Genomic DNA, 12,242 nt, shown 5'->3' on the forward strand with positions numbered 1-12,242 from the left:
ATTTTGATTTGCTAGACCAGCGAGCACACATTCACACTAACACACGCACACACACAGATAAACTCTCGCCTCGCTCTGGGATATAAGAGAGGTGACTGACTGGCCCTTGTTGTCTTCAGAGATCTCTGGTTAGTCAGTGTGTGTAGACGTTCAGTCTTTTTGCAGCCAAACTCACAATCAGTGGCTATTGCTAATACTTCTTTGTTTACAGTTTTATTTTTGTTTCTGGACTATGGATATCCTGTCTCGGGTAATGTTTATTACCTCAAGTATAGTTTGTGATATTTAAAATAGTGCCGTAATTTTTTATGACAGTACTTGCGTTCTGTTTTGCTACACTGAGAAATGCATTTGAGAGGAAGCTGGCGACTGCGTGCTGTGCTTAGTTTCATCCATCGTTCTTGTGAGCTGTACTGACTAAATTGTCATGTGAGGTTACAGAATGAGGCAGGGGCCTGGAAAACAGCGAAATTAGGAACATTTGATAGGGATGGCTGTCTTTGTAACATGCGACTGCAGTGGTCGTGATCAGATGCCTGATTCTCTCTCTCTCTTTCTCTCTCTCTGTTCCTTTCCATGCAGACCTCATGGAACAGAGACCATGACGATACAGCTTCCACACGCTCTGGGGGCACACCAGGACCGTCTAGTGGAGGACACACATCACACAGCGGTGACAACAGCAGCGAACAAGGTAAGGTTTTGAGAGGTTAGGTTAATGCACATGTAAAGGGTAATGTAAAGACAGTTGGTCATTATCACAAAATAAGCCTTAAAGGAATATTCTGAGTTCAATACAAATTAAGCTCAATCCACAGCAAGGTCGTAGATTTGGGGGGGGTGTTGCAGCGTGAAGCATTTACATGTTTCCATTGATCATGGTATTAATATTGGGGGGGGGAGGGGGGGGTTGTACTTGCTTGTTTTGATTATTAAGGGGGTTACCTCCTCCCTCCTGGAATCTACACCCCTGATCCATGGCATTGGTGGCATAATGGTGGAACAAAAAAAAAAAAAAAGGCAAAAACCTACAGTGAAGCACTTACAATGGAAGTGAATGGGGTCAATCAGTAAATGTTCTAATACACACTGTTTCAAAAGTATAGCTACAAGAAGTAAATAATATGTGTGCTAACATGATTTTAGTGTGATAAAATCACTTACTAACCTTTTCATTGTAAAGTTATCAAATGTTACAACTTTGTTGCCATGATGACATAACGCTGTAAATCCAAAAACCCAAAAATGACTGATGATTTAAACAACTCTCCAGCTCAAATAATACAGAAGTTTTAACAGAAGAACGAATGTAAGTGCTTTATAAAATTACAAGCTTCACATTTCTGCTTTTAAATCCTCCAAAAATTGGCCCCATTCACTTCCATTGTCTTCACTGTTACCTCAATTTTATTTTTTTTAAAGAAGGAGGGATGAGTCAAAAATATTTTTTAGTGGTAATCAACATTATGCCACAAATCCTGTGATTGAGCTTATCTTGTATTGAACCCAGAATATTCCTTTAACAGGGTGATCAGGATTTGTTGACTCTACCTTATCCAACTTATTACACGGCTACTTACCAAATAAATAATCAAAAGGACATAAATTTAGTGATTTGAGTCAAAAACATATTTTTTTAAGATCCGTGAGATTGCAGAGTGATACGAGAGATGTGAAACTAGGACTGAAGAATGCCACGATTGACCAATTAGAATTAAGAATTCAATAGAGCCGTGTAATAAGTGTGTACATTCTATGAAAATTCCACTGTCTGATTATGCAGATATAACCAGCCCATTAAGACCATTGGTTAAACTGTAGCCAAGCATGTGGATGGAGAGAGCAAGAGTTAAAGCAGATGTTTAGGCGGCCGCTGGCCGGTGATGTGGCATTGGTCCATCAGCTGGTTATGATAAGGCTGCATTAATGAGCCCTCCTTTAGGCCTATATGGACAGGATGTCTGAAAAACGCCACTGGTGATGACAGTCTAACATAAGAGCTTTTACACTGCTGGGGCTTCATATGCTCTACTATATTGCAGTCCATGATTTCTGAATGTCTGGACGAAGAGAAATTCAAAGATAAATAAAAAAATAAATAAAAATAAAATAAAATAAATAAAACGCTTGGATATCTTCTGGTTAATATTTCCCTCTCAGAGGAATGAAAGCTGATGAAAGTGAACTTCACTCACCTCATAATGTCGACAGAATTCAAACTGTAAGCAGGGTCAGCTGTTCTGCACTGTGATAGGCTAGTTGTGCTGGAGTGGAGGAGGGATTCAAACAAACTGTAGGCAAAAAGCAACTTCATTTATTATTGAAAGGGATGTCAAGGCAACGGTTTGAGGGCTGCACAACCAGCAGGCAAAGCAGGATAAGAGCAGAAAGGACCACATTATGTTCCAGATGACTGAGCAACTGTTTATATACCAGCGCCGGTTCTCTCCCTCCATGAAGAATGAGAAATAAGAGCAAGAGAGGCCGGCCCGGCTGAGTTGGTCAGATGGCCGATGACTAATGGCCCAGGTTGCTCGACACACTCTGATTGGACGCCTTAATGAGCACATTTTGTGCCGAGTTTGGGCTCAAGCTTGCGGTGACCTTTGCACTGTATTGACCGAACTGACACGTAATTTTTCACATACTTCCAATTATCACCAGTCTTTTAAAGCCCCTATGCCCTCCTCCCCCCTGCCTACCCTCATGTTCCCTCATCCCAGTGTTTTGGATTTCTATTTGTTGTGTAATGGAGTACTGGAAAGGACCATCGAGAGACTGAGATATGAACCTGGATGTATGCTAAATTTGTTCAGCATAAAGCCTGACCAACACTTGAGTCCTTCAGTCTTATTCACATCAATGGAGGTTTAGAGGAAGTATTACAATATGTTAACATGGGTTAATTGCTGATTGTATAAACCATTGCTGTTAACTTCATAAGATCATTCTCTAATGAGTCACATCATAATCCCAACAGAACGCAACAGTGCCTGCCAACTTGTTCCAGTCTTTGCTCCGGAAGTAATATTCCCATTCATTTTTTTCATAGTGATTTCCTAAAGTACTTTATAAAAGAGTTCTAACCCATGAACCAAACCAACCAGCTCAGGTGAATCACAACATTACCAACTTTGATTTGAAGCAAAAAGGTATTTAAAATCAGGCAGAAAGACAAAAGAATGAGACTGTTCACTGAACGTCTTTAATGAGGGAATGAATTACAATCCTATGAAGCATTGCAAAAGACATAGTAAAATTAACAACAATGGAAAAATATAAAAATATTGATTCAAAATTGTTGATTGTAAGTATAAAATCAATATATTTAAAGTCAATTGCAAAACTGAAATATATAAAATATACATGTAATTTGAGAGTGTAGGGAGACCAACTTGACTGCATCATTCACAGTGCGTCATGGAAGTGGCATGCTTTGTTGGCCACGATTCTCTGATTTGTGGATCTTTCTCTGCTTTGATTGTGTAGTTCTTTGGCAGGAATTCCACTATTAAACATGAGTTTTAAAAACTAAAGTTGAAATGACATGGACTGATGTCTTCAGCAGAAGCATATACTATCAATTAACAACCTTAGAGCTCATGGTATGGTCTGTCTTTAAAGGTTTATTAAGTTATCGTTAATAATCAATTCTTCTGTTGGCTAAGAAACCCATGCCAATCTGTCCCAAACTGGTGCTTGCCCACTCTGTATTTTATTGTCACTACCTCATTTCCGCTTGCTTCACTGTCTTCATAATTAGCATTTTAGTAAGTGTCTATGTGCTGGTTATCTACCAGAACTCACCATCCCCTAAAACAAAAAGGTTCTAGCTACCACTGAAGTTTTGTTCCTGCATCTTTGAAACTTTGTGTTAAAAATCGACTGTAACAAGAACGGCCTGTATGCAGTTGCAGTATCACTGCATCATAACAAATTCCCATAAGCCTTCAAACTGTAGAAGAAGATTGTGCCCACATGCATAAAATAGTACATCTGTTACCCATCAACACAGAGATTGGCACTGCTGCTGATGGTTCAAGTGGTTGCCATCCACACCATGTTTTCCATACCGCTCCTAAATAGCATCTCAATCTGACTTAGGAAAGCATTTTCCTGGCTCACGATGCTGTGCTCTTCAAAACGCTAGCATCTCCCTGAAGAGGGAGGACAAAGCCTGCTCCTCCCTCTCTGCGCTCACAGAAACTTTCTTACTGGAGTTCAGCAGAGACCCAGCTCGGCCCATCTCTAATTAGACCCTGTCTATTAGCATAGGCTGTTCGGATGTTGCTCGTACGTACCTGCCTCTGTTTAACGGCCGTCCTCTCTGGGGACATATTCTGGAATCATATCATCTATTTTTTATTCTAGCCTCAGAGGGTAAAAATAAAACAAATCAATATTATGGCCTCTGAGTCTCTGATTGTATTGCTCACTCTGGACTCTTGGCAAGACCAGATTAAAAGAGACACCCTTGGCCTGCAGAAGAACGCATGTGATATCAACCCCTACCGAAAAAAGGGCAGGGCGTGTGGAAAAATGACATGCTCTCACATATGCGGTGATCATGCTGAGTGTTTTGAAAGGTTTTGGGTTTCCTCTGCCTCATCAAAGGGTCCGGGAACAAGGTGATGACTACAGGAGTCAGATATGAATCAGCAATTACCAGGACCCAATTGCAAATGGCCCCATGTGTGCCAAGTCAAATAGTTCCTGTGAGGTTCTTGTTATTGTCTGCATAAATTTACATGCAGAGCCACGGACTCAAATGCAGTACAGCGTTAAGAATGTGGGAGCCTAAGACATGTGAGTTTGCAAGTTTAGAGGCCATTAAAATTGAAAATCCTCACTGTTTATCAATTGTTTTTCTATGTAAACATCTTTGACCGTTGTACCACATCTCACTGTTTTTTCAGTGTCTCGCACAAGTGCCTTGTTTTGTAGATGCTGACGAAAGTTAAAAAGAACTTTAACTTTTGAAAACAAATCTGGAGACAACTGCGTTTTGTTCTATTTGTTGTGCCGCTTCAGGCTTTTTTTAGTGCAAGAATGCGTTTGGTCTGAACGGCCCCTAAGAAGTTAATTTACTTTGAATGACCATAACTGGAATGACCATTGAAGAATGCAACCACTCAGTCAAAAGCAGTTAAACAACCTAAAGTATCTGAAAAATTTAGAATGCCCTTGCACAAAGTACAAGGTATTCTCCTGTGAATGTTACATGGACTGTTGACATCTCGTTTGGTGCTGGTCCTTCAGTCTGTATAGTGCAAAGCTGCATGGCATCAAACTGATCATTATTTTGTTAGATTGATTGTGGTGAGTGCTGTTGTCAACATTGACCTAATGGTCATTTTTTCACCAGCCTATGTGAAGGTCAGCTTGAGCGAGGGCCCTAACAGGCTCCCACTCACCATCTCAGCATTGCGATTGGCTAGCATCTGAGACTGACCAGCAGACAGGGCCTCAGACAGGATGTCAGTGAACATCCTGGATCCGCCCACTGAGCCCCGCCTCACGTGTTTGTCAATGTCACCCATTAATTGGAATGATTGTCCAGCAGACTGGAAGAACCCGGCCCCTTTCTCTCTCCCGCCCACATGCCTTTGCATTTCTCATGAGCTATTTTCAGTGCTTTCCTCAATTGAGTGCACTACAATGCTGATCACTTTCCTTTTTGATTTTACAGCAGAGTGCTGCCTTTGTTTAGCGCAGACACTTTGAGCGGTTAAGAGGACACCTCTCCATGCTCTTGTTGTATTTTGCTTTAATCGTGCCTGGTGTGTGCGTGTGCTGTGCTTGAAACAGCAATGGGAGCTCTGTGTTGTCATTCAGGTATAGTCAGTCGGCGGTTGTTCCTGCCTTGCTAGTTTCTCCTCTGTGCATGCAAAAAGTGTCTCTGTGCAAGAGGGGGAAGCTTAATGCTCTCCACGCTCCCTGTGTATCAGCGGCAGCACGTTGAGTAATCTAGTTAAATCAGAGGCATAATGGCTGATAAAAGGTGTGCGGTTATTATAGAGCAGGGATCTGAGACTGGCATCGGGTGGCCCGAGCAGCCCCTGCTGTTTTGTTCTCTCATTTACATCACACATCACATCGTACATACACACAGAAGGAACAGAGAAGGAAGGAAGAGAGGGAGAGGGATAAAGAGAGCAAGGGATGAAAGGACACAGGAAAGAGAGCAAGGTGCCAATTTCAGTAAGTGCAAGTGAGTGTTTGGAAATGCAAGCGCTTCACAGGAACTGCCATATCAAAGAGCAGTTTTTATTTCACACGGCACATCTTGTTCCAAGCCTCTATGCATGAAGCTCTCATGAATTTCACATTGTGCCTGCAAATGGCTAAAATTAGCCATTACAACAAAGTCATGGAGACGCAAGCAAGGGGCACAGTCTGGCAAGCCTAATCTCTTGAATATTACATGACTGTAGCAACATTTTTGCAGAATTATATTATGTGGTTCCTCTGTTGTATCATGGCAAATTCAAGGCGAAAGATCCACTATGTGGCACTAAAAGTGAGTAAAAATTTCTCCCAAATGGATGATGTTTTCAAGGTCAGTGCTCTATCAAGTTTTAAATCATCAAAGTGTACCTCCCTACCCAAAACCCTAAACCTAAACTTAACCGATAGTGTCATTAAAGCAAATGTGACATGAAAAAATGCAATTGCTGATGCAGCCATATCATTTTTTCATGCTTCTATAACATTTTCGGCTCACGTATCGACTGTGTGCACTGTGGGACTCATACCCTGGTCCTTTGCATTGCTTATGTATCATGCCATCAGTTGAGCATAATAGTACATTTTATGAACTGATAATCTGTTGTTTTACTCGTGATTTATGTGAAAATGAAAAAGTAATTGCTGTTTTAGCGCCTCTAGTATTCATTTCATGAGGAAACTGCTGTGATATGTACAATGAGCCACGTAAAAAAAAAAAAAATTAAGTATAGTAAACGTGAATCTATGAGACCAGGTTGGACGGAGCTGTGTCCTCAGGAGACACTCGCAAGTTCTGTTAGGTTACTTAGGGGAATGATGCAGCAGCGTCCAATGCAAACCGCTAGCTGTTTATGACCCAATTGAATCTCAGTATTGATGCCTCTTGTTTTCTCCAAAACCAATGGGTACCAATGGCTTTATGGCCTTACTCCTGATAAGGTTGTGTGTATGCACAGCGATCCCATGGTGAAAAAGGGGAAACGCCACTGGTTCCCACAGCGAGGGGCAGTTTGCCTTTGGGATTAAGCTGATGCCCTCTGTCATGTGGGAAAAAGGAGAGTGAAAAGTGAGAAAGTGCAAGCAAACAACCCACCCCCCCTTCCCCCATATATCAGCTGTTTCTTCTGCTTTCCTAATCATTACCTTTACCTAGCTTTCAGAGCCTGATTGAGGACCTTGTCTCGGGGCAGATAATACTTATAAAGCTGGTATGATAAAGTGTCACTTATGTTTGCTCTTCTGTTTGCTCTGGGATTAAACTACTGCTGAAGTACTTCACTTCTCTCTGTTCCACACCCTTACACTGACCATGTAAACTCTGTGGTCGCTGTCAATAGCAATATTCCCATCTTCCTCTCTCGGATCCCTTTTTGTTTTATCTGATAGTAAAATGTTTGGTTGTTTATGGCAAAGTTGCATCTCTTCTTGTAAATACACCCATTATCCTCTTAAGAGTGCATTTTTGTGCCACTAGTGGCACCAAACGGAATTGCAATTTGGCCTGGCAGCATTTGCTCAGCCCATACTCTGAATATAGAGCAGGATTAACTGTTTCTCCAAACAATGGTAGACAGGAGAGTGTTTTGGATAAACAAAGCCATTATTTTTGCAATTATGTTTGGTGCCACTAGTGGTGCAGAAATTACACACTTAACTGTGTTTTGTCCAATGGAGAGGGAGTTTTGGGCAGGATTTGCTATGTGATGTTCAGTTTAAGTGGGAAGCAGATGTTAAATTTAGATCAGATGCTATAATTGTGGTGTGTGTTAATGATGTAGACATTTTGCATCTGTCTCCAAGTGCACAGGAAGTCATTCTCAACCAATCCTTTTTCTCTGCCAGAACCAGATTTTTTGGCATTTGCTAAATATTCCCTTCTCAACCACTAACTGTCATCATTGCTTATTTGCTCACACAACCTCTCAAACGTTAAAGTCAGAAAACTTTCACCTCTTTTGTCTCTCTTCATTAGGTGTTCCAGTTAGCAAGTTGAGTATAATACAAACATTATTGTAACATCAGATTATTCATATAACTATACAAAAGACATTAACAGAATATTGATTATCGATTGCAACAGTGAAATAGCATGTAAACTGCGCTAGAAAGCTCTTTTTAGGAGTAACCACTCAGGGTGTAATAGTACATCCAAACCACCAGAGGTGATAAACTGTGACCCTTACTCATAAATCTACATATGAATTGACTTCTTTAAATGTCATTATTATTTTCATCTATGACAACGTACATTTAAATTTTTCTAGAATATCTCCTGCTATTTTCTATTACAGTCTACACATATGTAACCCTCTCAAAATTCATCATAAAAAAACCTCCCAAAAAACAAAACAAAGCTAACAAAAAAAGATTGGGCTTTACTATATCCTTGTTTTGAAGTAAAAAGAAGCGAGAAGGTGTGTGTGTGTGTGTGTGTGTGTGTGTGTGTGTGTGTGTGTGTGTGTGTGTGTGTGTGTGTGTGTGTGTGATTTAATAACCCTTGCATCAAAGGGTTAAACAAAAGATTGAGTAATATCATAACAGACATAAAGGACATAGGAGGCAGATTTTGTACAATCTTGGTAGCTTTCCCTAGATCTGCTCCAAATGGCTGGGGAAACCCTTGGCTCCATTAAAAAAATCCCCACGCTGTGGCCCAGCATCTGATCTGTGCCGTAGGTTCATGTGAATTTGACAGAAATCAGCGCAACTCATCGCTGATGTGTCACAATGTATTAAGGCTGCCTGTTGAAGACCTGAGTGAACATTACTCAGCATGGCCCGCGAGGAGCCGCACAGACCCACTGGCTGTCTATCAGATACTCCCTATCCAAGTTTTCAGGAAAGAGCTGATATCACCAAAAGAGATGTGCTATCACCATTTGGCTCACCTGATAGAGAGGGCAGGAAGGTCACAGTGGAAAGGCAAGGGAAGGACAAGAAGGGATGGAGAGGGGGAAGTTTGGAAGGGAGTTTAAGAAACAGTGAGTGACAGTAAACAAACAGGCTTTAACTCTTTGTTTATTAGACAGGCACTCTTGTTTGGCTGTGTGATATGCACTTGCCTTTAGTTTATTTAGGCCTTTGATAAAGAGATTAGCAGAGTTATCCTCTGCCAAAAAGATGTCTCTCATTGACAGTTCTTTTTCTCATATCCCATCGACCACTAGGAGATGTGCTTGTCAACCTCCATGAGCGCCTGATAGATTGTTTCCAAATAAATTTAGATTAAAAAGTATAAATCTTTCAGCAGCCATTGCAGAAAAAAAAAAAAAAAAAGCATTATCCCAGCAGGATAATCCTCCTGCGATCTGTAGGAATGTACATTCTTTCTCTAAGCAGGAGGCCAGTCTTTTTATTAGCAGTATCACAGTGAGTTCGAGTCCAGCTTAAAGCCACAAACAGTATTGTGCTAATTTTAGCCTCCAAAGAGGATGAGGATGAGTGGCCTGCTGCTAGTTTGCCATATGCTGCTCTGCCGATAATACTGCACCAAGAACATTTTCCTGTCGATAGCAACTGGAACTGTGCGTCGGAGGTCCTGGAACTGTTACAAAGACATCTGAGCAGTTTGTAAGCAATATAATGAGATGTTTGTTAATGGGTCACATTGTACTCTCTGATAGACCTATATGTCTACCTCTATGCATTTATACAGAGCCTTCATTATTGTTGTTGTTTTTTCCTCCCTGACATGTAAATTTACCCTGCTGAATCTGACTGAACCTACTACAGCATGACTTGAAGTAATTCAATTTGAACACGTCAGAACCTCAATCGTAAAGAGCATTAATGCATAAAGCCTAACAAAGAACTAAAGAATTTTACAGGCCTATTTGGAGAAAGCCAATTTAATGCGAGCATACACCACCAAAGCTCCATATTTGGAGAATTTGGCTTCCCTTGCACTGTGTGCTAAAGCTATTTGACCTTAGTATTTGTCACTAGAGGCTGCTCACAGAGAGGGATTATTTGCTGGGGTGCTGGAGGTTTGGAGTGGCACTGGATGGAGGTGTGTGCAGATGGAGACTGGTGCAAAAAGCACCGGGGGGAGGGCTGTGTTAACAACAGGCCGAAAGCTTGACCCGGGACTGACCCTTACTAAACAACCCTCCCCCCCCCCACACACAGTGCCCAGTCCCAGTCTTTTGACATGGATACCTGCTGAAGGGATTTAGGGGGGAAAATAAAGACCTCCTCAAGCGTTTTTTTTTTTTTTTTTTTTTTTTAAGATTTAAGATTTAAGAAGTGAAAGAGAGATAACAAACAAACAAATATGTGTATACCTTTAGAGGGTGTATATGTTTGTGGAGAGAGGGTGTGTTTGCTTTAATGTGTGCTTGGGAGAGAGTGAATGCATTTGTGTGCGTGCATAAGTGCGTGTGTTTTTTCATGAGTGGTAACCCGATCACCGCCCATGTCCTGAGAGCCTGAATGAGTCAAAGAATGGCAGGAATCAGAAAGATTCCCAGGTTGATAACCTAAAAAATGCTAAGGTTCTGACTAAAAAAAGTCCCCAGAGCTGTCGCTGCTCAGTGTGAATGTATGTGTAAGTGCGCGTGTGTGTTTGTGTTTTGCGGTCTCAATGGAGGAGTGCACAGCCCGAGCTGTAATGGTATCACTCACATCCAGTTGCAGTCAGGAAGCAGACGTTCAGCCCAGCTCTGTTTCCGTCACTTCCATTACTAAGCCTTATCTCTCTGCTTCACCCCAAGCTGATAGAACTACAATTCCCCCACATCCCCTCTACTCCACTTCCTGTGGCCTCTGCAAGTCTGACAGGGTTGAAACGGAGGCCTTCGTTAAATGCAGTATGAATGGACATAATGGCTCTGCCACTTTGCATGAAGAGCCGCCTTTAAAAGACGAAAAAGCCCCTAGTGTTACAGTTCATCCCTCGGATGACTTAATAGAGATTCCTTCATCTTTCAGTGCCTCCCCTTTCCTTATAAACAGGACTCATCATGTTTAATTCTGCCATACTATTCACTCTCCACATTTAACAAACACAGGGGAAGCCAAGCAGGCTTTTATTAGCAACTAAATACCTTCGCATTTTCTACTGTACTTCAGACCAATGGATGGCGATACGCTACAGTGGGAGAAATCCCTGTGCATTAAAGCACTTATCTCAGCCTGTGTCATTAAGATTATCTACCAGAAGCCAATAATGAAGACAACCGCAGTTAACTAGATGGCCTTGGTACAATTTCGCTACCAAAATATAGCTGATTGTTGCTGATTGTGACAAGGAGGAGGGCGTGGCCGGGCTGTGAGGGTGCACGGCTGGCACTGAGTCAACTAATCAGCGGGAGAGAGAGGTAAAGAGGAGCCGGAGATGCCAGTTTGGGAGAGAGAGAGAAACACGTGGCCGTGCTGTGTGTGTGTGTGTGTGTGTGTGTGTGTGTTTATGTTTGTTTTATGTTGTTTTAAGTTCAGTTACATCATTAAAGTTATGTTGACTGTTCTGCCGGTTCCCGCCTCCTCCTTGCCTATCTTTACCTGTTACACCGATACTGAATAAAGCATACTTTCTGCATAAGTGCTCTGTGGATGTTCATGGACTATACACGCGCTCTGCTGTGAACTCTTTAGTTATAATCGCATTTACTATGACCTGCTACGTTTTACAATATATATTTTTTTTCTTTTGTAAAAATCCCATTTAAAACCATCCAAACTTACAGGACTGACACAGTTGACAAGAGCAAAAGCTTGTTTGATATAGCAACAATTGCTAAGGTTGAATTGGTCAGTAACGTATTTAAGGTGGGGCTTGAATTTCATATTTCAGAGTCAGGGGACGAGTATCATGTCTTTATTAGGCCATTGGTGTGTATTTTTTTAAACTCATTAAGAGTGGATGATAAGCGCCTGAAAAGCGCCCTTTACATGAGTTGAATTCCAAGCAGATTGCCGCAGTAAAGCATTTTTTTGCAAGGCAGCGAAGGCTCTTAGCTTTTGTTGAGTCATATTCCTTTTTTAAAAAATGCTCTCCTCTTAGCCATCCGGTCTGC

General features: G+C 41.4%; 1 protein-coding gene across 2 annotated transcripts in view; it reads left to right on the forward strand.

Moving 5' to 3' along the window:
* Positions 1-12,242, forward strand: part of LOC127413952 (homeobox protein Meis1-like) — a 79,707-nt gene that overhangs the window by 13,537 nt on the left and 53,928 nt on the right. For both annotated transcript variants that reach the window (XM_051651533.1, XM_051651534.1), the window contains exon 7: positions 583-694. In XM_051651533.1, the coding sequence (XP_051507493.1) occupies positions 583-694 (112 nt within the window). The remainder of the gene's footprint in view (positions 1-582; positions 695-12,242) is intronic.

This window comes from Myxocyprinus asiaticus, chromosome 23 (assembly GCF_019703515.2).
Source record: "Myxocyprinus asiaticus isolate MX2 ecotype Aquarium Trade chromosome 23, UBuf_Myxa_2, whole genome shotgun sequence".
In the NCBI taxonomy this organism is placed as follows: domain Eukaryota; kingdom Metazoa; phylum Chordata; class Actinopteri; order Cypriniformes; family Catostomidae; genus Myxocyprinus; species Myxocyprinus asiaticus.